The sequence below is a fragment of the Ziziphus jujuba genome, chromosome 10, assembly GCF_031755915.1.
Source record: "Ziziphus jujuba cultivar Dongzao chromosome 10, ASM3175591v1".
Classification (NCBI taxonomy): Eukaryota; Viridiplantae; Streptophyta; class Magnoliopsida; order Rosales; family Rhamnaceae; genus Ziziphus; species Ziziphus jujuba.
Genome location: NC_083388.1, coordinates 26,979,221 through 27,006,512, shown reverse-complemented (window position 1 = coordinate 27,006,512; position 27,292 = coordinate 26,979,221). Strand labels below are relative to the sequence as shown.

General features: G+C 35.4%; 4 protein-coding genes across 6 annotated transcripts; 2 read left to right on the top strand and 2 right to left on the bottom strand.

The window, feature by feature from the left end:
* Window positions 1-414: 414 nt before the first annotated feature.
* LOC107412529 (uncharacterized) lies at window positions 415-9,150 on the top strand. The gene is given in 13 exon segments (XM_016020314.4): window positions 415-851; window positions 854-1,826; window positions 1,932-3,165; window positions 3,391-3,630; window positions 3,968-4,097; window positions 4,825-4,977; window positions 5,127-5,371; window positions 5,483-5,552; window positions 5,812-6,018; window positions 6,485-6,720; window positions 7,325-7,403; window positions 7,526-7,663; window positions 8,220-9,150. Coding segments are annotated over 13 exon segments (4,032 nt in total). The 5' UTR covers window positions 415-728; the 3' UTR covers window positions 8,424-9,150.
* Window positions 9,151-9,362: 212 nt separating this feature from the next.
* On the bottom strand, window positions 9,363-14,018 carry LOC107412530 (uncharacterized). 2 transcript variants are annotated; one of them, XM_048469206.2, is made up of 15 exons: window positions 13,298-14,016; window positions 12,691-13,036; window positions 12,503-12,600; window positions 12,195-12,277; window positions 11,927-12,053; window positions 11,686-11,749; window positions 11,402-11,499; window positions 11,236-11,320; window positions 10,742-10,865; window positions 10,486-10,587; window positions 10,339-10,403; window positions 10,099-10,180; window positions 9,932-10,011; window positions 9,661-9,780; window positions 9,363-9,530 (listed from the first exon to the last, which is right to left on the bottom strand). In XM_048469206.2, the coding sequence occupies exons 2-14, from the start codon at window positions 12,900-12,902 to the stop codon at window positions 9,723-9,725; spliced, it is 1,278 nt and encodes a 425-aa protein (XP_048325163.2). In that variant the 5' UTR covers window positions 12,903-13,036; window positions 13,298-14,016; the 3' UTR covers window positions 9,363-9,530; window positions 9,661-9,722. The 2 variants fall into 2 exon arrangements, with proteins under 2 accessions (XP_048325163.2, XP_015875803.3); XM_016020317.4 differs by having other exon boundaries at window positions 9,630-9,780; window positions 12,691-14,018.
* Window positions 14,019-14,635: 617 nt separating this feature from the next.
* LOC107412506 (protein FAR1-RELATED SEQUENCE 5) lies at window positions 14,636-17,004 on the bottom strand. 2 transcript variants are annotated; one of them, XM_016020281.4, is made up of 3 exons: window positions 16,848-17,004; window positions 15,663-16,204; window positions 14,636-14,991 (listed from the first exon to the last, which is right to left on the bottom strand). In XM_016020281.4, coding segments are annotated over exons 1-3 (744 nt in total). In that variant the 5' UTR covers window positions 16,849-17,004; the 3' UTR covers window positions 14,636-14,790. The 2 variants fall into 2 exon arrangements, with proteins under 2 accessions (XP_015875767.1, XP_015875768.1); XM_016020282.4 differs by having other exon boundaries at window positions 15,663-16,111; window positions 16,848-16,996.
* A 5,151-nt stretch (window positions 17,005-22,155) lies between these two features.
* On the top strand, window positions 22,156-26,524 carry LOC107412485 (AP2-like ethylene-responsive transcription factor BBM). The gene is made up of 8 exons (XM_060812277.1): window positions 22,156-22,674; window positions 22,769-23,435; window positions 23,527-23,609; window positions 23,918-24,006; window positions 24,396-24,469; window positions 24,571-24,621; window positions 24,941-25,017; window positions 25,152-26,524. Exons 1-8 carry the CDS (start codon window positions 22,404-22,406, stop codon window positions 26,045-26,047), a joined length of 2,208 nt encoding a protein of 735 aa, XP_060668260.1. The 5' UTR covers window positions 22,156-22,403; the 3' UTR covers window positions 26,048-26,524.
* Window positions 26,525-27,292: the final 768 nt, after the last annotated feature.

Sequence of the window (27,292 nt, the reverse complement as noted above, 5' to 3'; positions counted from 1 at the left end):
GCATCATAAATGAATTCTACATACACACACATATATATATATATACACACATATATTACCATCATTATAATTGCTTGGCATGTAGTTAAACCCAACATTTGTTTCTCACATTACAATCATTATATATGATTTATAAATAATTAAGAGTTAAGACTAAGTTCAAATTATAAACCCAAAAAAAAAAAAATTCCTAAAATAAATTGATACACAAGATACCCTTTGAAAAAAATCAATTTATTTGTTGAAATTAAAAAGCCGGTTATTTTTGGCTTTTTTAAGGTTAGGAAAGATAACTAAAAACAAAAAGATGTTAGGCAAAATAAAAGGCAAAAAGAAAAAGAAAAAAGAAAAATAAAGTAAGGCATATTATTATTATTATTTTTAAAAAAAAAATGAAAAAACAAACGTGAACTTTTTGAAAATGCCATTTGAGGATCAAAAGGAATTTACACATGAAAACAGAGGAGGTTGTAAAGAACCTCTACAAACCGTGAAAAAGTGTGTCTCCCTTGTGTTCCTTCAAAACAAAGGAAAGATAGCCACACCTCACAACCCTATACGCCCACAGAATTATATTCGCTTTGGATTTATTTATTTATTTATTTCCGTAAAATTATTTTTTCCTTTCTCTCTTTGATCGCGCAGAGAGAGAGAGAGAGAGGAGCTTCAAATAAGCAACACCACCATCGCCATCCTCAACCGCCCGATTTGATGACTCCCACTTTGACATGTCGCCGGCGTTGATCACCCAAGCTCCTCCGGCTCACACCCAACAACACTCCAACGGTCAGATTTCCCACCCTTTCTCGCTTGATTTTTCTGGGTTTTATCCTGAGAATCAATCTAACAAGCACAACGTAACTTTGTCTCTCAACACATGAACCCTTCTTCTTCGAATGCCACCGCTGATAAAGCTCCTGGGTTTTCAACCTCCAATGAAAATAAATCGAATATCAGGTTCGAATCCCCGCCCCTTTCCGTTTCGAGATCGGGTCCTTCTGGGCTTTCGAGGCCCAGGCTCGGGAAGGTCAAAAGGAGATTGAATTCGCAGAACCCGAGACCGCCGGCGATCCCCGAAACGCAGTCTGGTATCGGATACAATCCGTTTCGATCTGTTTCGGAGAGTACTAATACAGTTCCAGCCTCATCGTCCGGGTCCCATATTGGTACAGCGGTTTTAGGTGAATTTGCTAAGAGTGGCAATGAGGGGTTTGTTTTTGGAGCGACTAGGAACAACCCGAATGAAAGTTTAAGTTGGGGTCACGTGGATTCAACCGGAACAAGTTTTGGAAGAGGAGGAATTGTTGAAGATTTTAAGAATTTGAAAATTGGGAGTGGCAATGAGTTTTTGAATGCTACAGGTGGATTTTTTGGTTCTTATACAAGTGGGATGAGCTCAAGTCCTGCCATGGGGTCGGAGAGAGGCGGTTTTGTATTTGGTAGTGGTTATAAGGATGCTCATAGTAGTATTGATGAGAGCATTGTGGCTGAGCTTCCAGAAGATATAAGGAAGCTGAACATTAAAGATGCTGTGAATGAGAAAACTCAAATTGGAAACGCTAATTTGGGTGCGAAGGATAATGTCAGGCTTGGATCAGAGAGCAGTGACAATGTGGGTGGTTCCTTTGGCAGAAATATAGAATCAGAACTCCAGAATGAGCTGAGGAAGTTGAATATCAACGAAACCAGGGAGTTTGATGGATTTGGAAGCAGTACAAGGGTTGATCTCCAAAATCAACTGAAGAAGTTGAATATCAAAGAAACTACGGAGCTTGGTGGATTTGGAAGTAGTACAAAGGTTGATGATTCATTTAGTACACTTCCTGGTCAGTTGAAGAATCTGAAAATTAATGAACCTAATGCATTTGCAAATAACATGCCAACTGGATATTTTGGTGACAAGTTATTTCAGAATATTGATAAACCTACAGATGAACAATTTACCTTTCAGGCAGGACCGCATGGAAAGAATGCTAGTGGCTACCAAGCTCCTTCAGACCAAATGAAAGATAATGCCAAAGCGAGTGGAGTTGCTGCTTCATCATCTGCTTTTTCATCCACTGGTACACATTTTCAAACACTGGGGAATAATTTTGAAGTGCCCGCTATGGATAGACCTGATAGGAGGGATGAATTTATCTTCACAGGCAAACAAGCTTGTTTAGGGACACCTTATGTTGAATTCAAAACACCAAATCCCCAAAAAAGCATATTTACTGGCTTAAATGAGAAAGTGGAATTCAGTGCAAAGAGAGAAATTAGAGATACAAGAGCCAAAAAAAAGAGTGGAAAACAGGCACGTCCTACTAAAGTCCAACTGTGGCTTCAGCAAGATTTTGTTTCTAGAGGAAGCAGTTCCCAAGAAAACCCTGAGGCTTCTGACTCGTATTCGCCCATGGATGTTTCTCCATATCAGGAGACATTGGCTGATAATCGTTGTTCTAGAGAAAATTCTGTGACATCTGATGAGTCTTTAGGTGTTGACAACTATCCAGCAACTGATTCAACACCAACAGTTTCAGTTGATGCTGTTGATGAGGATCTGACCATGGAAACTGCCCGCTTGAGCATAAATGAAATTGGTGCAACTTGCAGAGAAACAAAAGATGAAGGTTTTGAATGCCCCATTGATAATAGTGTTGGAGCTGAAGGACCTCTGGAGGAGTCTGCTTCTGGGGCCGAAACTGAAAGCTTTAAGTCTGCGACTGAGGAAGTAGACTTTGTAGAAACTGAAGCCAGTTTAAGCTCAAACGTTGAGACACATTATAGTGATGGAAGAGCAGCATTTGGTTTTGCCACAAATTCAGAAGATATAAATGGACCTAACTTTACCTTTTCTGCCTCTTCTGCTGCTCAAGGTCAATCATCCTCATCGACCCACCTACACAAAAAGAACAATCGGCTGAAAGTTGATCAAGATACCAGTAATACCATTCCAAATGCTAAGTTTCCATATGCATCGTCCTCTGTACAGTTTATACCAGTCTCGGGAGCTTCATTACTTCTATCACCAGGACGTGGTCAGAGAGGAGATCAATCTAATTTGCTGCACAAAGGGGTGGATGAATCTAGCGCTGATAAAGGACAAGATAACAAGCAAGAATCTGTTTCTACTTCTGCTGCAACAGTTGCAGCTCAGGAAGCATGTGAGAAGTGGCGACTAAGGTAGAATTGCTTTCAATAAACGTTTACCTTGCAGCAAAACCATTACAAGATATCTCTCTCTATTTAGGTCATGAAATTGCAAGTGATATATTTGTCTTGTAATTGTTTTGTGTGCTCTTTTTGATAAATAATAGTTGTTAAAATGATGCTAAAACGGACGCCTGTATATTTTATGACACTCTCTAACTTAAAGATGATCTTCTGGTTGTGTATGATATGTGTCAGGGGAAACCAAGCTTATACAGCTGGGGATCTGTCTAAAGCTGAGGATTGTTACACGCAGGGGGTGAATTGTGTTTCTAGAAGTGAAACATCTAAAAGCTGCCTGAGGGCTTTGATGCTCTGCTATAGCAACCGTGCAGCAACTCGTATTTCACTCGGAAAAATGAGAGATGCTCTTGGAGACTGTATGATGGCTGCTGAAATAGATCCCAACTTTCTCAGGGTGCAAGTCAGAGCTGCCAAGTAAGCTTTTAGTTTTTGCTAACTTATATTATATATTGGGCCACACCATGGTTGGACCATGCATCTTTATTTGCCATTCATCTCTTTGGCTGATATAACTGTGTAAACGACTACTTTCTTTAATCTTGGTAAATAACATTATTGTTATAGTTTTTCATCCAAGTTTCACATTTTATATATTAGATATTATATTTTTTAATTGTAAATTGAAGTACCTTAATGCCACCAATTTCCATTTTTTATAATTGTCATGTGCATCTTTTGCTTATTGTTTTTTTTTTTTTTTTTCCTTTCTACTTACTTTACTAATGCATTTCAACTATGATTACTTTTATAGTTGTTACCTTGCCCTTGGGGAAGTTGAAGATGCATCACAGCATTTTAAGAAGTGCCTGCGGTCAGGGAGTGATGTCTGTGTAGACCGGAAAGTTGCTGTTGAAGCCTCTGATGGCATACAAAAGGTTCAGGTATGGTAATTTCATTTACATAAATACATGTGTCACACACACATATGCACGCTTTATATGAAAATAGACCTTACCATATTTGTTTCATCGAATTCATATATAACACACACACACACACACATATGCATGCTTTATATGAAAATAGACCTTACCATATTTGTTTTATCGGATTCATATATATGAAATAAGGTTTAGTGATATTTCCCTTCTCAAATTTAAATTCATGGAAAGGGACCCTATGGTCAATGTAATCCTAATTTGTAGTCATGACTTTATCTTGAGAATTATTTCTTATTGAAAGCAAAAGTTTTTTAGGTTTCCATCACTGTAAGTATCATGGAATGCTCAGACCTAGGTCAGGAAGAAATATTATACTTCCTGGTCAAAATCCAAGCAAAATATGTGCAAATGGAAGTTTTCATTAACTTATGAGAACAAAAATATTACCTGATAATTGTTTGTGCTGAAGCTTGTGGTTTTCTCCAAAGTTCATGCTTGCAGTTAGAGTTACATAATCCTCTGAAATCCTCAATTAAATAAATCATAGTGTTGTTCTGCGACTATATATGCTATTTTGCTGTCAAGATGCTACATCTATTTTTACTGTTCCTTCTGCTATAGCTGAATTTGCTACACCATCACAGATTTTCTTCTGTTTTCTTCTTATTTTCCATTTATATCACTTATTTTATGTTCCCAAACTTATAAATCTTTTCATTGTCCACAGAAAGTTTCCGGATGCATAAATCTTTCTACTGAACTTTTTCAAAGGAAAACATCTACTGATTTGGAGAATGTATTGGGTTTGGTTGCTGAGGCTTTGATAATAAGCCCGTACTCAGAAAAATTACTAGAGATGAAAGCAGAGGCTCTTTTCATGGTTTGTGCTTACTTTTTTTATACCAGGTTGTTCATTGAGTAAATTGAAAATGATCGAAAGTCAGCCAACAACTATATTTTAACTTTAAGCTATGCAAACAAAGAACGATCTATAGTCAGTTGTGGGTTAACTTCATTGTCATTTATCAGATGCGAAGGTACAAGGAGGTGATTGAGCTGTGTGAACAGACCCTTGATTCGGCTGAAAAGAACTCTCTTCCTGTAGATGCTGATAACCTATCTGCTAATTTGGATGGCTTCAAATTCTCAAAGTACTATTACTTTAGGCTCTGGAGGTGCCGTGTTAGTTTCAAATCCTATTTTTTTCTAGGAAGGCTAGAGGAGGGTCTTGCTTCATTAGAGAAACAAGATGAAATGCTTTCTAAGACATTTAGGTAATTTACTTGCTTTTATGAAACCCTAGGTTTCCAGTTGTTTTCACTTTTTACTATGAGAAAGATGATTTTTTTGGGCTTGATGTTCCTAACACTCAGTATACTGTCCAGAAATGGAAGCCAAATTCTGGAATCATCACTACCACTAGCTGTTACTGTACGTGAGCTCGTACGTCACAAGGTATGGTCAATCTTTTTCATTTCCATAATCTTTGCACTCAAATTGTAGACTTATAAATAGAGACTATGAAATGTCTGGAGCACATTTGTTAAGCATAGTCATATGGTGTCTGGCATGCTCACATGCTTACTATTTTATATGAATGAGAGGGTTGGATATACATTGTTAACCCACGAAGGTTTGGGGTTTTAGTGCTAACTTAACAATTATGTTGTAAGGTTATTGTTTTCTTAAACATATCTCTGTTTCTTGGTTGCAGGTTGCAGGGAATGAAGCATTTCAGGCAGGAAGACATGCAGAAGCTGTTGAATGTTATACTGCTGCTTTGTTATGCAATGTGGAGTCACGACCTTTTGCAGCTGTTTGTTTTTGCAATCGTGCTGCCGCATACAAAGCATTGGGCCAGATTACTGATGCTATTGCAGATTGCAGCTTAGCTATAGCTCTTGATGGAAATTATCTGAAGGTATTTCTCTGAACTATCTTATTCTTCTGGTTCTTGATATGCAGTTGCTGATAATGTGTATGTGCGTGTATATATATATATGTATATATATCTATATAAATATGGTGGAAGAGGGCAACTAAGATAAATGATTAGTAACACATAAGCCTTAGTTAAATTTCCACGGGCAATTTAGATTGAACATGCTGGCAGGATTGAGTTTTATGAGCATCCTTGGTTCAACCATCTTACAAGAAACATATTTGATATTTCCTCCCTTAAAACTAGCGATACTTATCAAAGTGAGCTTGAGTAGACTAGTTGTCTGATTGGTGTTTTCCATTATGATTTCTGCTGCAGAATATGCATTAGAATTTTGAAAAGAGCTCCCATAGAAAAATAAATAAATAAAAATTTTGTTTTCTTTGCCTGCAATTTAGCTATCTTTTCTGTTGCATTGTGCTTTAATTGTTGTTTACTTGGATAGGCTATATCTAGAAGAGACACGCTATATGAAATGATCAGAGACTATGGACAAGCAGCTAATGATATTCAGAGACTAGTATCTCTTCTCGCTAAACAGCTAGAGGAGAAGACCAGTCTGATAGGAGCACCAGATAAATCACTAAATTTGTCAAATGATTTGAGACAAGCTCGTCTGCGGCTTTTTGAAGTAGAAGAAGAAGCTCGAAAAGACATCCCCTTGGATATGTACCTCATTTTGTAAGTTCTCATTCTATACATTTTTGAACAGATTATTACTAGTTGTCTTTCTTATTACAATGTGCATCAATCTGAAAAATATGAATGGAGATAAAGTTTGGATCAATAACTGTTATATGTAGGTACAATGTCAAGTGAGTAAATCAGTACTTGTCAACATGCTTGTTAAATTATTTGGCGTATCACTTAGTAGCCTTACTTGTGGACTTTCCTCATCATGTTTCAAACTTAATCTGCTTTCTAACAATTACATATATGGTTAAGTTGCCTTCTCTTGAGTGTGTGGTGGTTTCTTCCTGCTAATGTATTGAAAAATTATAAAACCAAATAGATATTTGCAGTTCCATAAAAATTTATATGTCACTCTGAAAAGGTATTGCTGTTAAGAAAGCTAATGTTGAGTTAGGTTAGTCATTTTGATGGCTTCTTCCTGCTAATGTCATGCACCTAAAAAAGTTGGTAGATATTCAAAAATTATAAACCAAATAGATACTTGCAGTTTCATAAAAAATTTTAGTTTCACTGAAATGTATTGCTGTTAAGAAAGCTAATGCTAAGTAAGGTTATTCATTTTGATGATTTCTTCCAACTGAACAAATGTCAGAGGAGTTGAACCATCCGTTTCAGCATCAGAAATTAAAAAGGCCTATCGTAAAGCTGCACTTAGGCATCATCCTGACAAGGTTTGTTTGTTTGTATATTTTTTTATTTTATTTAATCTTTTTATTTATTTTTTATTTATTTTTTGTTTTTTTATTGTATTCCTATTGTATTCATCCTTTAATTATGTTCCTTATCAATTTAGGCTGGTCAATTCTTGGCAAGAAGCGACAATGCTGATGACAGGCTGTGGAAGGAGATAGCAGAAGAAGTCCACAAGGATGCTGACAGACTTTTTAAAATGATTGGGGAGGCATATACAGTACTTTCAGACCCTACCAAGGTCTCAAATACAAATAATTGCTATGCATTTATGCATTATGTCTTGAGTTTAAATAATATATACTGTCTGCATCACATTCTCGCACAGGCTCCCGATTCCCCACCACCACCAAAAAGAAGGCAAGAAGTGTAATAATAAAATAAGCCTGTAGTTCTAAATCCTTCTTAAATAAAGCTTTCGCAAGGGTGTGAAACCTTTCATATTTACCGTATCACCAAAAACCACCTAGTACAAGCTGTTACTCCCAGATGTGCATGAAAAAGAGAGAGAAAGAGGAGGATTGGAAAGCAAGTAAAGGACAGAAACCAAGTGTATTATAGTAAAATAAATAAAGATGTTTATCATGTGCATGAGTAGCTATATATATTTCCGCGAAGTCAGACACATTAGTATATGTTTTTCATCTCAAGTTTCCTTGATTAATATTTGTACTCTTTTACTTCGGACTGCATTGCTGCTCGATTACATTGGATTTAACCCTATACAACTGATAATGTTATTTTTTTAGCTCTATGAAATGTGTTGTTGATTCTTATTCAACCATTATAATTTGCAGCGTGCTCGGTATGATGCTGAAGAGGAGATGAGGAATGCACAAAAGAAACGAAATGGAAGCAGCACATCTAGAGCACACACTGATGTTCAAAATTACCCATTTGAAAGAAGCAGCAGTATGCGCCAATGGAGAGAGGTCTGGAGAACACACGGTAATGCATCCTCTAGAGGGTCAGAAGCCACTCAGTCGAGTAGATATCCATGAAAAAAATTTTGTATAGACATGCCTGAGGACCTTGAATTTCCAGATTGACATTTTGGGCCCAAGGAAGATGGATGTATCAGTAGCAACATGCAGAAGAATGTGGCTTCAGTTGGAAAGATTCACCAAATTAGTGATAACCTCCAGCAAGGATCAATAGCTTGAATGATGGCTTTTATTCTGTACTGGGATATCAGAAAATCCAGAAACAAAAAATGGAAAATGAAGAGGAGACTTTCCAGAAGCTTAAGTGGCAATACCATGGTTTGAAAGACAATCTAGGCTTGAGGGGACCAAAAGAACATGCCCTTGTAAATCCACCGGAAATGTGTACAGATGAGATTAGATATAGAACATAACACGCAGCGAGAAATTAATTTGAGTAAACAGTATACAGTCTGCTTGTCCTGGCACACTTGACTGACTGAGAGAACAGCAATGAGACTGAAGCAATTTTTCAATATGGGTCAGAAGAAAGGAGAGAGATCAATTTTGTGTTATTTATTTTTTCCATAATTTTTTTTAGCACTCATTGGGTTTGAAAGGAGTGTATTGCAGTACACAGTTGAGTGTTGATAGATATACATCGGTTGAGGGATTTTTTTTATTGTACAGTTTATTTGTTGCGTTTCTTTTGCTAATACTACACTAAATCAGGGAAAAAAGAAGTGAAGTTTGAAAGAATCTGTGTAATTCGTTAAGTTTTCCATAGAAAGACATTTGTTGTATAGCTTTTTTCGAGTTGACGTGAAAGCTCATGCCGAACTACATGTAAAAAGTAAGAATGCAATCTATTGGGCGTTTAAACAAGCTCATCGTTTTCCCATTGAGTTCCATCCCAAGGATCAAATGGATGGGTGGATGAAAGGCATATACCATAAACCAAATATTCAAATTAAAGCAACGACCTCTCTTAAAATGAACGTAATTAAAATTGGTCAAAAAAAAAAAAAAACTCATTCTATTAGCATGGTGGTATAACAGGTATGACCATATTTAACATCTGTTAATAAAAATCAGAATCGTCTCAAAGATTGTTTAGTCAATTGCACAAGCTCAAAAAAGTTTCCTCCCTATTGTCTCTCATCTGGCAGACTGGAAAAGTGTGTTCTGCAGAACGCCAAATGGGAAATGTTTTCAAGAAAATTACTTTAATTTCAAAACAAGAATATATGCATAATTTTACCGAAATAGTCTGAAGATTTATACCGTGAAGAATGGAGGCTTTCTTTGCACCTACCTATGCAGCATGGTGGAGGAGATGAAACAAAGACTTGGAATGCCTTGTTTGATCAAATTTTCCTACACGTATATTCCTAAGCCAAGCTCTTTTGGCTCTGTTTCCACCATCCATGCTGGTCTGTTGAGAAAGAGAGAGAAATTAATACTCAATACTACTCCCCAACTTTAGTTTCGGGAAACAAAAGAAGGATTAGTAAAGAGAAGTTATCAATTTATGTATCAAAGTTACTTAAAGAGAAGTTATCAACTTATGGATCAGAGTTTCTTACTTGTTCATTACAAAATTGATTGTTCCTTGTGAAGCACGTTGGAGAAGAACTTCCCTAGCCTCGATTGCAATTCCTTCAGGCTATATGGGATAAGAGTTTGATTTTATATATTAAAAAAAAAGGTTTATGAAAATAGAAGTATTGGTAATCAGCTGTCGTGTACATACCTCTTCTGGGAACCAAACTCCAGGCTGTGTGCTTCCCTCAAGAACTGCAAGAGCAAATGCAGATGTTGCAGCTCCGACTGATCTGAAAGACATAAATTCTATATCTGTCATATTTCATTCAGAGCCTTCAGTTGAACATTCAATTCTAAAATCTTAAAAAATTTTTTTAAAAAAAAAAAAAAAAAAAAAAGGCATGTAAGACTTCAGAAGCATCTGAGAGCAGGAAAGCCTTGAACTCACACGGAGAGTTTCCTGTGACTGAATAGGCCAACTGTATTGCGCCCATTGGAACACTCTAAATCAACCTGGTGGAATAGTATTGTAGAACAGTGTCAGTGTATGAAACAAAAAGTTCTTCAATTCCATTCAGGCTCCTTACTGTCTCACCCTCATGGATACACGCTCTCCAGCAATCCCATCGACTGCTCGAACTACAGGATCAAACAGTTGAACCAACTGTTGCACTTTGTTTCTATCTCTCAAAAACTCCTGCATAGTATAAAAGATGGCAATCAGCTATTTAAAATGATGTTGATTAACTTGGAGAACCTCTTTCCCATAATATTTATCGTGAAACTGAATTCACATGCAGACTACCAAGTATCAGTATCAAATTGAAGTTGACAGATATATGTAGGCATACAGGAGGAAGAAGGCTTGTCATTGCTAGCATTCCCCAATTCCAGAAAAATGGTGCAGTTCCAAATCGAGCACTAACAGTTGGTACTTCTAGGACCTCATGGGCACTTCTTACCTCGGGCAGATTCCTGAACATGAGGTTCTGTGCATTAGAAATGGGAGATTAAGCTGCCTCATAAAGCAGCTACAGAGAAACTGATTTTATTTTAAATCAAAATGATTATAAGCTGCAAACTACTACAACTCATCTTCTGTTGAGAGTGATTCAAGGAACCTAAGACACATCAAGCACAAACTCAATGTTATGTCATCTAAGTCTCAAAATCAAAACATCTATAATCTCTCAAGTGCCCTATCATTTGCAAACCTTCCATGAACATGAATTACAAAATCTAGCTGATAATTTGTTATAGTTTGATTGATGATCGGATTTAGCAACTCCAAACCACACACAAAATCTTGTTGCTTTGGGAGCTATGTCTTTCATACAAAACTTACAACAGATAAACATCTCTCTTTCCGATGCCTCGTCCAAAATCAATGTTGAGCATTCCACTATATGGCTTTAGTTTGATCTTTTCTCCTGATTGAATAGTCCATATCATGGTTATCCATCATATAAAGAAGATGTCATGAGTAGGCAAATATAAAATAGAAGGCATACCCTTATTATATGCAACAACCTCCTCTCCAAGAAGCAGAAAACTAGTTGTTAATATAGTTGGACCAGCCCCTCCAGAACCTGCAGTATAGTAATAGAATCTGGGAAAGAGCATATTTGCAAATTATCAACCTATCATTGGCCCCATCCAGAACTAGTTTGGGCAAAAATGAATCCATTTCATATAAATAACTTTATTCAAGATAAAATCAAGAACAAGAGAACCATAGAGACTACGAAAAAAACAGTCATGAGAAAATAAAATTATTATGGTAGAGAACGATTACCTTAGCCTTTCTGGTTTTCCTTTGTTTTCACTTCTTGCAGAACGAACTAGTTCTGCTGCCATCACTGTCATTATAGGAATAGCAGTTTTTAGTATTTGGGATTTATGAAATGCTTAATTAAGACCACAAATTAAATTGATTTTCTCTAATTTTATTTTAAACGCATGGACAATATACGCTTAATTGGGTGCATTTGAAGTCTTAAACTGAATACTGTAGAACAAGGATGCTTAGGATTGACCATTGCTCACTCCTGGATAAATTCCACCAGTTGTTATAGCTGGAATATTTGCAGCTACCGCTTTATCCTTGAAGGATTTCGCACGCTGTGAATAATTTGTATCATCACAGACATCAACATAGGCCGTCTGCGAAAAGACAAGATATTTCTAATGTTACAATTCTTTTTCTACAAAATAAATGAAAGAGATACATACAATCACATATGAGCAAGAAATTCAAATGGTAAGAATATCTGATATGCTGCCATAACAGTTACCTCTGCTCACCTTGGTCTGTATTGCAGCTTCTAGAACAGTGCATTTATCTGCCTGTTGGAATGGTCCTGCAGCATGTACCACAAGATCCACATCTGCACAGAAGATGTACATGCCAAAGTTTATAAGTCATGACAGTAAGATACTGGGATACAACAGAACCCTTTCACAATAACTCAAAATAAAAAGCACAAAGTACCATTCAATGGACACCAATCACAATCATTGAAAAACTAGTACTTTTAACTCAAATCCGCTGTCCACATTCCACAGTACCACAAATACTGAAAAGAAAGCTAATAGTAGAAGAATTTAAGAACCTGTTAGAGCTGCTTCCAATGATTTTACATTGTTAATATCGACTTCAGAGAACTCTGAGTTTTCACCAAGCGTAGCCACCATTGCAGCTCCTTTTTCCCTGTTATAGTTCCAAATTTCAGCTTTATTGAACTGGGTTTTCTTTGTACTTCATTTTGAGGGTGATTTATTTATTTATTTATTTTGTTACCTGTTTCGGCCGCCAATGACAATACGAAAGTCGGGACAGAGCTTGGAGAGAGCAATGGCAGTGGAGCCTCCGACCCGACCCGTTCCACCGAGTACCAGGACCCTCGAGTTTCGGGTCTTCTCGGACAATTGGACTTTGAAGTGTTCGCTTTCTCTAGCGCAGGCCATTGGAACCGTGGTCTTCAAATGCAGTGAAGCTCCCGCCATAACCATTTCTCTCTGTTTCTCACTGAGAGCCTCTCTTCTCTCTCTCGCTCTCGAGCTGGAGAGTACTTCTTACCCTATCAGTTTTTGTCGTTGGTGATGACGTGGCACCATACGTGCCATCAGGTCCGCGTCTTCCTTTTCTATCAATTTTATTATTTTATTATTTATTATTTATTTTCTAAATTTTTTGTTAAGAAACTGAATAAATAAAGGAAATGGTGTTTGTTTAGACCATCGTTTCTAATAGTCAAGTTTAACCTTTTCCTCCTGTTGTGGATATACAGCTCCTGCTTCGTTATCAAAGCTTTATTTCGTCTTAATTTATTGCAAACTAGGACTTTTGATTTTTGACTTTCTTGATCAAGAAAATATGTGAAACCAGTAAGAGAATTTCTACAAACCTGAAGCTTGGAGGTTTACACCATAATAATAGAAATCCAGAACAGGGTCAGTGCTAATATCAAGCTTCAATGTGGCTAGTGATGATGAAGATAACAATGTTGCAAAATGTGAATGATCGAGTGGGTGGGATATGGCTATGGTGGTCTACATATCTAAATTGATTATGAATTGATGAAAAAAAGAAAAAAGAAAAAGCTACTTAGTATCTCGTATATATGTAGAAAAGAATGCTTGTTGAGTAATCGATCAGCATGTCAGATATTTGGTTAATTTTCTGTAGATGGTTTCCTTCCCCTTGTTTATGGGGAGGACTTTAACATCATAGAAAGAGAAAGAGGATTAATCACTCCCAGTGGTAAGTGGCAATTTGTTAGGACACCAAAATAACCGCTCTGCAAAAAAGCTGTGGGGGTCATGTCATGTGGGAAGCCGGATATTAATTAACATGTGAGATTTGAGGAGAAAAGGGATGCAGATATGGCCAGTGATCTTAATCATTGAGAGAGGAACGGATGGATGTTTCATGGGTTACACGCTCACCCAAAACAACAATTACTGAATGAAATCATTCAGCATGTGATGTGGGTGTGGGGCTGCAAATTTACTGGTCCCACTCCCACATGAAAAACCTCTTACTATGCCAAAAAGCTGTATTGGGATTTTATTCTTGTTTTAGGAGGAATTGAATTTAGTATCTTGTTGATAAGAAGATTTTTAGGACATAATGTTTGGCCAAGAATGAGCTTCTTAGGCAATTTGTGGGTTTCAGAGAATTTCTTTTGCTATTTGATAATTGGATAAGCAAGCTGTCAATTTATAGGAAACGTCATTTCAGAGAGTTTTTCTTTCCCTTTCCTTTATTTTCACTTTTTTTTTATTTCCTGGTTCTTTGTTCCATTTCTTTTGCCTTTTCTTTTGAAGTACCTACATTTCAGCTTTTAAGCTATGTAGGTTAAGCCCAATTAAGGGTCCTAAACTATAACCTTTATCTGTTAAAAATGAGTTGGACAAGAAAAAAAATATATTGGAACGGCAATAATATATAGCAGACAACTAAAAGTGCATTATTTGGGTTCTAATTTTTATTTTTTTTATGAAAGCATCTATCTGGTTGCCAGGAATGTTTTTTTAGCTGTTTATAAAGCTTGATTTAGTTTATCTTTCAATCACATTGTATGTATTCACTCTCTAGCTTTGCTTAACTGAGATGGGGAAAAGCAACTCCAAGTTGTTCGTCTATCATTGCTGTTGTTAAAAATCAGAATTACTATTCTACTCTGTAAAACATCAGCAATGCCCTTTTATAATTTGACACTGACTGTCTGACACTAGTAATGGACAATAGAAATAGCTTTACACACTTTTCAATTTTCAAGATGCAGGCAGCGTAAAATCCATGTACATTCATACTCAAGGTTGCGTAATTAACAGTTTTCATTATAAAAATATGAAGCTAATTTTGATATACACAGTTTACATATCAATGCCAATATTATCTAAGGTTCTTATAGTCTTTTCCATCAGATTCAATCTGCTTTACCTTGTCAACCATGCACTGAACCTTTCTTGATAGGTCCTGTGTGTGCTCCTCAATGTGATTGAACAGAAGGTCTATAACCTTTCTAAATGAAGCAGAACGCTTTCTCTCAAGAAGAAGCTGTTGAGTTAATTCTTGAATCTTCATGGTTTCATTCTACAAAACAACAGGGAAATAGTAGGCAGACAAATGAAAATAAACATCACAATTATCTTCAAGCAGTGAACCATGTTTGAAAAATATAGTTCTCATCTTTCTCCTACAAAAATGCATAACTAATTTCAATTTCCCTTGGCATATAAGACATTATCCTGGTGGTACTAGCATGCAACTGTTCAATCTGCAAACGGTTATACAACTGGGTCCCTGTCTAAGCCTAGTCCAACTAAACCATGAGAGTATATGAACTCCCCTTTACGACTAGAAAGATTATTCAAATGGGATGCGACTAATAAGTACAAAAAATGGCATTTTTCTATCTTACCTCAAAATCTTATTCTCCAATCTCAAAAGCAAAACTAGTGCATCACAATTTGATATTTCCAGCATCTATATAACATGGCTGTGACATAGAAATATAAATCTCCAACACATTCATACTAAAATGAGTATTGCACAACATCTCATGCAAACCACACAAAGGGCCAAAGGGGAAAAAAATGCACTAGTTTACGAATCTTTTATTACCCAATTTGGATCAATCCAAATCAATATGAGTGTCCGTGTCGAGTGGATTAGTAGAGAACAAGGGAATCGTGAATAATGCTAAACAAAAGTTATCAGAAAACAAACTCATTGAAAAATGCATAGCAAGTAGGATAACTTACCGGAACTTGATGACTGATCAATACATTTTGGCTGTATCTGGCAGCCAAGGAGTGAGTGTGCTCCTTGATGAATTTTGTAACAATCCATTTCCCAGTACTTAGCTTCCTTATTGACAGCATTGCCTTGCAGCCTACCCTGGTGGGAGTCCGTGGCTTTGTACTCTGCTTGTCACATCTGTAAGACTTCCTATAGCCCTCTTTGTTACAAACAAGTGTCCGTCCAATAATGGTTCCATCAAGTTTCGAGCGAGACAGATAGTTCATTCGAGTTACGAAACCAACACGCATGCCGTACGCACTATAAAATGCATGTGCAGCTTCCTCGGTATCGAACTCCTGACCCACATATGGTTCATCCCCTTCAACTACATTTGACTTCTCTTTTGAAGACTTTTGTGTCATTTCTTCATTTTGTCCCACATGAGATGTCTCCTCAATGGAACTACTTCCTACAGTTACAGTATCATTACCAAGTTCATGATCAATATCAGTTGAATTATCTAATACCCCATCATGAATATCCTCACCAAGTTCAGAATCCACTGCGTCATCCAAATTTCAAAACATCCCAGTGTCAGAAACAATCATCTCACTTCCACATTTCACTATATTTGAAGGTAACTACTATGAAAATTCTGTAAACAATCAAAATGGATCCTAGAATATGGTACTCAAAACTGGTGAACAATTATCCAATGATCCATACCCACAGAGGAAAAAAATAATAATAATAATAATAAATGGAACAAAAGCATTGCCCAGGAAGAAGAAAATAATTCATTTTTTACTATAGTCAACCAAAATACTTTAAGACATTTAAATTCCAAATTGAATAACCAATTAATTACCAATATTCCATTCTCATATTAAAGAAAATACAAATCTTTTAGGGGAAAAAAAAATAAGGGAACCCAGAATATAAAAATTAAAACTTTGTTTCCAGGGAAAAGGAGAACATAAGAATTCACAGTCAAAACGAACTAAAATAGTACAATAGCGCATAAAAGGGAAGAAAAAGACGGAACATTTGGAAGAAACTAAAAAGACAAAAGTAAAATAAAAAAATAAAATAAAAAAAATAAATCCAAGTTTTCCACCAGAAAAGGATTTAGATTGGAAGCTGAACCATATACAGGAAAATAAGCTGAAGTAGTTTGTTTGTGATGGAGTGAAAAGAAAACTCACTGAGTTATGTTAAGTTCGAAGTCCGAAAATACTGGCGGGTCAGATCGAAAGCTCCAACTTCAAGGCGTCTGAAAGAAATAGCCTACTGTTGCAGTGAGAGAGAAGGAAGGAGGGGGGCTTTCGGGGATTTCACCTTGGGTTTGTAATCCAAAAACCGAGGTCCAAACAATTAATGGGCTTTGAAAATGTATGGTTCGAATTTGAAAAGGTATATTGGGCTTCTAGTGAACTTTGTCGATGAAAAATAGGCCCAAGAGATCTGAATTAATTAATTTGGAAACAATTTGTAATAAATTTATAAGAATTTCAATAAATTTTATAAAACCTTTTTGGTAAAAAATAAATTTTATAAAACCTAATGAACCTATTAAGCATTCCTGGTTATGGGGGTAGTAGGTGGTGCTTCTTAGATATTTTTACAATTTCAACGTTTTTACTTTTTTATTTTACGGTGCATGGTGAAGTAAATAATACGTAAATTAGTCTCTCTCTGGGTTTGTCTCCTCACTAGCGCCAAAAACAGTAGGTTAAGTTTGTCTGACTTGGGGCATAATAGATATAAACGGTTGGCCACTATCAAGTCCCATTACCATATTTTACGTGATAAAATCCCGGCCTTTGATCAGACCAGCCACATGTATGTCTATCTATGTAGCTATCTAATGTAGGTCTTGGTGTTGATAATGAGTATTAATATTGATCAACTATATCAATATGATCAAAGTGTCCGTTATTTTCTCCTGCTTGTTACCTGCTTCCATGTCGTCTCAGTCAGGATAAAAACTTATGCATATATATATATATATATATATACACCTCCAGCTAATTAAGTCTATATATACTCTAAACCCACTAGCTACTAAAATTTAATTTTAAGGAGTCCAAATCACTCATTTTCAGCCTGAAATTGGTCTGCTCTGATGTCTTAGATCACTCCCATGCACTTTTTTAAATTTGGACACTATATATATGTGGCTGTCATAGCAAAACTAAAATAATATAGGATTAAATAATGCATATGGTATTATGTATGTGCTTGTAATTATTCATGGTGCATATTTTTCACATTTTGTGCTGGTTTTTTGAGTAATTTTAATGAGGGAGACAGAAAGGAAGGGAGTTAGGTAACTCTGTCAGCTGCCAAGTTTAAGAAGAAAGAAAGTGAGAGGAGAGGATAATATATAGGCTATATATAAATATATATACACAATTGATACATATATAATATAAGGTCTGTAATGTAATCTCTGCATGGTAGCCCCGCACGCAGTATATGTTCTCTGGTTTTCAAGGCATGGACTGCATGGGCTGTATGTATTAGTTGGCTGGGCTTCACGCACCATGGGCCCAATCTGTGTACCTGTGGACCATTTTAGATAGCTTGTCTTATCTCCTCCATTATTATGAATTTCTGAAACAAAATATCCAATGATTGGTGGTGCAAGTGTAGCCCCCTTCATTTTTCTGGATATCACCATTTTGGGTCTAATTACATCTACTGGCTTTTTACTTGTAACCAAATTCATATTGATTACAATACCATGAAGATTTATATATATATATATATATATATATATAGGTACACCTCATTTTATTAATTGTTGTTTCCAATATTATTCCTAAGGTCTTGAGTGATCTCCAAGTCAATTAATTTTAATTTCTATGATTGTGTAATAATTAAATAGCTTCTCATGTAATTTCAAGGATGGAATTTGATATAACAATATTTAGGAAACATTCACTTTTCCATCAACAATCTCATGTATAATGCATCATCAAAATTATAAAAGCTAAATAAATAAATAATCTCCATAAATAGATTAATTTACAGTCAGGCCGATAAACGTGGTCAAATATGCGATCCCCCATCCAATTAAAAAAAAAATTGTGATAAATAAATAAATGCATTAAATTTTTGGTGACCACATGAGAAAATGAGTAAATATATGGGCTAATAAAAACTGGAAAATTGAAGTAAATAAGACATAAGAAACACATGGCGCTATGACTTTTTTTTTTTTTTGGAAAATACATGGCGCTATGACTTAGGTGTGGCAACGTACCAATACCGACATATTGCTTTAATTCACATCTTCTTTTCTAACATGCCTACACATAAGTGCTATATATCCCTTTCATCATTATACCATGCATGTATATTATATAATAAATATGCATATCATATATATAGAAATATATAAACCCTGTCTTCGTCACCATCATTCAATTTCAGGTGCACAGAGTCTCTGATCAGACTGGAAATTTGAAAAGAAATTAAAAGTTTATGTACAGTCCAAAAGGATATGAACACAACCTCTAGTTAAGGCTCACACTATATATATTTATATATATATATAGATATATATAAATATGAAGCAGCCATTAAATTTTTTTTTTCTTTCTTTTTTGGTCGGTCTCTGATGTAAAATTTAAAAAAAAAAAAATTGCAAAACCCATTTTCACACACAGTGTAAAACTAGGAATAAAGAAGCTAGGGTTTGTCATTTTGCCAACCCTAAAAGATGGTTTCAATTCACTGCTACTGCTGGGGTCAAAAGTCATGTACCTTCTGTCTATATCTCTCATTCTAAAAAGTTTGTTCCTTTCTCTGTCTAAGAAGAGGGCTATAAGGGTTGGAGTATGATTATGATTACATTACCGAGAGCATTTATTTTACTTTTATTTAATTATTAACATTATTTTTTACAGTGTGTAGCAGGCTTTTAATAATAATAGTTAAATGACATATTTATAAAGAAATAGTAAGAGGGCCATGTGGTTTTACCGTCTTTGATTCCTTTCTTGACGGTCAAACTTACAGTGTGGTTTTTTTTTGAAGCCTTCGAGATTCATTCATCTCTATCTATCTCTCTCTTCCTTTCTGCACCTACTTCTTTATTTATTTATTCTTTTCCTTACCTTGTCTCTCTCCGTACTCATGTGTCTTTTTCAATTTTATACACATACATGAATGGCTTATATATATATGGATATGTAAAGGACATATGATTAGGATACATAAGTATGTGCGCATATATATACATATATATACGGTATGGTGTACATGCTTTATTCGAAATTAAAGCTTATGCAAGAACTATATTATATTAATTGAAATGAAAAAAACAAGTAGTCCCATTTTTCAGATGCATACAAAATATTTTAAACTAATTTTTCCAACTTCTTGTATAGTGAATGCCTTTGCCTCGTATAGAAATTAATGTACGCGGTATAGATTTCCAAGGTTATACATGAAGTGTCTAGAATAATTGTTACTATTGAAACAGGGATTTGCAAAAGGGTATAAGTGTGTTTTTTTTCTTTTTTATTTTTTTTTATTTTTTTTGTTTTTAAAAAAAAGTTGGATTATAGCATTTTAATGTCTTATAGCTCCAAAAAGTTGCATTTTTGACTTTTAAATTTGAAACATTACACGTTAAATCTTTTATTTTAATTTGTTGTATAGTAATCCAATTATTTTTGGCTAATAGTGATTAACTACTTAATCAATATTAAAATGCAGTTTGATTAATTTGTTACAGTTTTTTATTTTATTTTATTTTTAAAACATTTCATTTCAGTTTCTTTGACTGTTGTACACACCGTCACCCAATAGAACATATATTGGACTTAAATACAACAAATTAAAATTTAAAGATCTAAATTATAATATTTTAAATTTAAAGGTTAAAAATATAATTTTTCAAACTAGAGTGGCTAAAATGCAATAAAATATTTGAATTGTTTTTTATGCATGTTTGTCAAATACGAATGAAAATGTGATGAAATTGAATATATATAGAGAAAGAGGCAGTTGACAAAAGAAGTGAAAGTGGGTTGAGATCCCTTAGGAGTAAGATTTTCTTCCAATCTGTCCCTTGAAGGCTACCACTCGAGCACGAAATAATAAAAACCTCAAGGACCCGGAGGACAAGGGTTAGTGTCCTCATATAGGGGTGCAAACTGCAAACCCATCTCCGTATATACTTTAGTTTTCTTCTTCTTCTTTCTTTTTTAATTTTTTTAAGACTTTTTTATAAGAATATTTTTTGGATTCCAACCCCTTCCTCTACTGCAAATATTTCACATTCATTGTAAATGAAATAAAAAAAAGTGTCAGTCATGCATGAATTATTGTTATATATATTACAGAGCAGTAGTAGTAGAGAGAGCCCGTTTGTAGCGGGGGAGCAGTGATGATTAGGACGAGGAGATAATAGTAAAATAATTGATATGGATGGATGGAATGTGAGAAAGTTATGGGTGTTTGTTTGTAGGCAGAGATTTTTCAGAGAAAAAAAAAAAAGGAAAGATAGAAAGAGGAAAGAAAAAAAAAAAAAAAAAAAAAAGAGGGATCTGAGAAAGTCTGATAATATAATCTGACATGAAGTGACTAATGTCCAAGTGGGCATGAATAAATGGGTGTGGAGAGGGGCTGCGTGTGGGTTTTTTGTCACACTTGCTCAGATCCTTATTATATCATCTTCTATACAGGCGTTTCACAGCAGTGTGAGAGAGAGAGAGAGAGAGAGAAATTAGATACACTATAATAAACGAATGCAATTCAATTGGAATCGATGGATATCTTTGAAGTCCAAGTGAGAAAAAAAAAGTGGGACAAAGTTTGTTTTAAGGTTACGACAGCACATGCCTATAGGTTTATCACCCATGTGTTAGCCCTTATTAATTACTTTTTATACTAAACACTTAGTATGAAGGTAAGCTCAACTTGGGTTGCCTAGCTATTTTTGTGTCCAATTCCAAAAATATGCTTAATATCAACTATATATTATAATTATACACGTATATATAATATAGCATGGCAGGGGATTCATTCAACAATACAATTTTTTTAGCATCTCCCTCGTGTACCTTTTTCTTATTCTTTTTGTCAGGCAATGCTAGAGTTAGTATAATTTGGGATTTAGAGAGAGAAGAGAGAGAGAAAGAAAAGTTTGGTGTAATCTAATAAAAGGAAGAGAAGAGGAAGGGATTATATTTATAGATGTATCAAAAACACCTCTTTTTATAGTGATTTGGGCACTCTTTTTTTTTTTTTTTTTCCTTTTTATTCTTTTTGAAAATTTGAAACTTTTATGGTGCAAAATTACAATTTCACCCTTGCCACCTCATCATGTCCCCATTGTCATGCATGTATTTTAGAGCCAAGTGTATATTTTCATTAAAGGAAAAAAAAAACCCAAGTATAGATGAGTTCAAAGATCCGAGTGCCCTTTGAGTACAAAAGAGGTGCCCCATTTATGATTCATGTATAAGAGAGAGAGAGAGAAAGAGAGTAATATAAATCTTCATTTTTTGCTTTGGAATACATGATTTTTCTCTCTTTTACTTATTTATTTTCTTTTAGACCTTTCCTCTTCTTTTCTCTTTTCCTTTCTTCCTTAACTCATATGGATTCTACCTCTTTCAGTACTACTACTTTGTCAACTTCATGCATGGACTAATTCTTCATCTTCTTGTTTCACTTTGCTAAGCCCTCCATTAATATTTCTTCTTCACTAAGAATAATCTTCAAAAAAACAAAAAAAATATAATATGGCTTCAATGAACTGGTTGGGTTTTTCTCTTTCCCCTCAAGAACTCCCTGCATCACAATCTCACCATGATGATCATCATCATCATCATCATCATCAAGATCACTCTCAGACATCCGTCTCTCGCCTCGGTTTCAACTCTGATGAAATCTCTGGTACCGATGTCTCCGGGGAGTGTTTTGATCTAACTTCTGAATCTGCCGCTCCATCTCTCAACCTCCCTCCCCCTTTTGGTATATTTGAAGCATTTAATAGAAACAACCAGGCTCAAGGTTCATATACCAAACAGAAAAAAATAATTATTTTTCTAGTATTTATTTTCTTTTTCATTTTTCTTCACCATTTTTTTTTTTTTTTTGGATGCAGATTGGAATATGAAGGGTTTAGGTATGAACTCGGATACAAACTACAAGAACACCTCGGATTTGTCTATGTTAATGGGTACTACTTCTACTACATGCAGTAGTAGCCAAAACCTTGAGAACCAACACCACCAGCCAAAGCTTGAAAACTTCCTCGGCCGACACGACCCCACTGCCGCCGACTACATGTTCCAAAGCTGTTCTCTCCAGCTTCCTTCTGAGGCGCCAGCAGCCGAAACAGCGAATGGCGGTGCAAGCGGTGGTGGTGGAAGTATCAATAATAGTTCTATTGGATTATCGATGATCAAGACATGGTTGAGAAATCAGCCTGCACCGACTCACACTGAGAACAAGAACGATGGCGGTGCAACTTGTAATAACAATAATAATAATAATAATAATGGTGGGAACATGATGACGACGACTGCGGCTGCGCAGACTCTTTCGTTGTCGATGAGCACGGGATCGCAGTCGAGCTCGGCACTGCCGCTTCTTACTAGCAGTGGTGGTGGTGGTGGAAGTGGAGGAGACAGTTCTTCTTCGGATAATAAACAGCAGCCGACTAGTTCGACCACCGCGCAAGATGGCCAGACCGGTGCAATTGAGACCGTGCCTAGAAAGTCTATTGATACATTTGGACAGAGAACATCGATTTATCGTGGCGTTACAAGGTCATTTTTACTATCATAATATACTTTTATTTTAAATTTAATTTTAATTTTTTTTGGGTGATAATGAGTTTTGGGTTTTATGTTATTGCAGGCACAGATGGACAGGAAGATATGAGGCTCATCTTTGGGATAATAGTTGTAGAAGAGAAGGACAAACTCGCAAAGGAAGACAAGGTATTTTGTTTTTTAGTAGCTATTAGCTAGGTTTTCTTTCTGATTTCACTTTTTTTTTTCTTTTTTTTTTATATAATAACAAAGACCTCCATTTATGCTGTATTAACTCCTGGTTTTCTTATTTTTGTTCTGGATTTTTCCTCTCTGATCTTGATGCGGGGGTTTCTCAAATATTTTACAGTTTACTTGGGTAAGTGTGGAAAAAAAGGACCTCTTTCTGTCTCTTCTCCATGAAACACAAACGAAAAATCCGAGATTTGTATTAAATTTCAAGTTTTTTATTTTTTTTATTTTTTATGTAAATGCAGGAGGCTATGACAAAGAAGAAAAGGCAGCTAGAGCTTATGATCTAGCAGCACTCAAATACTGGGGTACCACAACCACTACCAATTTCCCTGTATGTCTCCAAAGTTTTTTATTTTAATTTCTTTCTTAATTGCTAATTCACTGAGTGACTGCCAAGTCATATTGCATGTTCAATTTTCCTATAGGGAAAAAATTACAGTATTGATCAACAGCGAAAATATTTTCCCCAATAACCGCATTTTCCTTTTTCTTGTGTTTTTTTTTTTTTTTTAATGAGCTTAGAGCCTTAGACAGTGGGAAATTTAATGGGAGTATTTTATTGCACTGTAAATAGCATTATGTCTAGTGCTCTTAAAAAGTTTCCCTGATAACTGGGATGGTATCAAATTAAGACAAGATTAACTTTCTCCCTTGTCTGTTTTTTGTTTGAAATTTATTTATTTATTTATTTCTTTTTCATTTCTATGCGAATGGAATCAGATTAGCAACTATGAAAAAGAGTTGGAAGAGATGAAGCATATGACAAGGCAGGAGTACGTTGCATCTTTGCGAAGGTACTTTCAAAATTATATGTGTGTTTATATACATGTTCTAATGGGGCAAATTAAAATTCAGATTATGAAGCTGACATTGCTAGAAAATTTTCTATGCGCAGGAAGAGTAGTGGCTTTTCTCGGGGTGCATCCATATACCGAGGTGTAACAAGGTAACGATAATAGAAAAAAAAAAAAAAAAATTGAAGTTCTCCCAAATTTATATATATTATTAGTTATTCTGGCATGCAGATATCTGCATTTCGTTAAAATGTGGATATTATAAAATTTTTGCAGTATAGTTGGAATGTGATTAATAATTAAGTGAAAAATACATGATATCGGCATTTTAACAGAAAATGGAGAAGGATTATATATATGTGTGCATGTATGCATATGGTAGCACAAGTAATATCTTGCTGACAATGTAATAAGGATATTGATGATTGTTCTTACAGAGTCTTATATATTTCGGTTTCGGTTTTGTAATAGACACCACCAGCATGGGAGATGGCAAGCAAGGATTGGAAGAGTGGCCGGAAACAAAGACCTCTATCTGGGAACTTTCAGTAAGTTTGATTAAGATTATAAAATATCAATTATTTGATCCAATTAAAGAAAAAAAAAACATTTTGTTATAATTTCTTAATGTATGATATTAAACTTCCTAATAAATAATGACATGGTATATATATTAATATAGGCACACAAGAAGAAGCAGCAGAAGCTTATGACATTGCAGCAATCAAGTTCCGAGGTCTCAATGCAGTCACTAACTTCGACATGAGCAGATACGACGTTAAATCCATCCTAGAAAGCAGCACATTGCCAATTGGTGGTGCAGCAAAGAGACTCAAAGACGTTGAGCAAGCCGAAATGACAGTCGATGGACAGCGAACCGACGACGATAATCTGAGTTCGCAATTAACAGATGGAATCAGCAGCTATGGTGCGGCTGCAACCAACCATGGATGGCCCACCCTCGCATTCCAGCAAGCCCAGCCTTTCAGCATGCACTATCCTTATGGTCAAAGAGTGTGGTGCAAGCAAGAACAGGATTCCGATAACCATGGTTTCCAAGACCTTCATCATCAATACCAAACGAGTAGTACTCACAATTTCTTTCAACCCAATTCAGTTCTCCACAATCTAATGGGAATGGATTCCACTTCGTTGGAGCATAGCTCGGGTTCGAATAACTCGGTCATTTACAGCAATGGAGCAAGTCATGGAGATGGAAATGGTGGAGTTGGGTATGGAAGCAGCAATGGAGGCTATGCGATCCCAATGGCAACTGTTATATCAAATGAGAATCATCAAAATCATGGAAATGCTGGCAATGGTTTCGGAGACAGCGATGTTAAGGCGCTTGGTTATGAGAATCTCTTTGGTTCCGCGGATCCTTACCATGGTAGGAACTTGTACTATCTTTCGCAGCAATCGGCGGTCGGTGTGGTTAAAGCAGGTGGTGGTTACGATCAAGGTTCGGCGTGCAACAATTGGGTTCCGACCGCCGTTCCAACCATCGGACCGAGGTCCGGTAATATGGCAGCAGTTTGCCATGGAGCTCAAACTTTTACAGTTTGGAATGATACATAGAAGTTGATGGGTCTAATTAGGTATGGACAGAGACAAAAGGGGAATGTATACACTGGGGAATGTATACACCAACTGATTTCCTAATTTTGATTTTTCATTTTCTAGTTTTTGTGCTTGGTTTTAACTTAAAATTATGATCTAGGAGGAAGGGAGATAGATAGGGGAATTTTGTAATTTTCGGTCTCTAACTTGCACTAAAGCAAATTTTAGTAGTATATTTGGGTCTTAGATATAGCTGAAGTTTAGCAATAGCATATGAAGCGGGGTTCTTATTAGGTTCTTTATTATTCCCACTTGATATGGAATTTTGGGCAACTTCAGATTTGATCAGCAAATAGATCCTCGGAAAGTTTTTAATTATTACACCAGACTTTGTAATTTTTGAATAACTATATTTATATCGTACAAAGAATGGGGTTTTCCATTAATTTGGTTTTGTTGAATGTTTACTATTTATTTTTAATTATGTTCTATATATGTTGATATATCCAAAGAAGAAAAAAAGTTATATCTTGATGATAATATATTGTTACTAATATTTCATGCATGTTATAATGTTAATATTAAGCATTATGAAGAGATAAGATCATATTAAAGTCTCATTAACATGTTAATGAGAGATACAGTTAAGATAGCAATCAATATCAACATCTTTCTAATATGGATCCTACAACGGTACCCATGGGTATATTAGGGTTTGAGATTACCAAAGAAAAAGACAATATTAGGATTCAAAAAAGATTGTCAGGTAAAAATGATAAATTAATTGATTGTATTATAGTTTTTATATGGTTTTGGTTTAAATCATACGAAATCTGAAATTTTTTTTTTTCTTTTTTTGATCATCGAAACCTGATGTTGTTATTGCTACAAAACAATGTGATTTCAGTGTTTAAAATGTATCTAAACAAAATAATAAGATTATTTATATTTTAACAATTGGAAGGGTCTACAACAATATAATTTCACTTTATTATAGGGTTCTCTTCTTTAAAACAAACAAATTTTGTATATTACCTAAAACGTGTTTATATACACATGTGTATTTGTCTGTGGAATTGACAACAAAAGGATGTCAGAGGTTGATAGTGGCTTAAAGAATATTCTGGTGCCACAAATAATAAGTTCGATATCATTCTAATAACCCTGATATGCATGGAAAGATCAAGAGATAGGTACATATAAATTAATTAAGGGCTAAAAGTTTCCTCCAAGGAAAACCCCCTAAAAATAAAAATAAAAAGA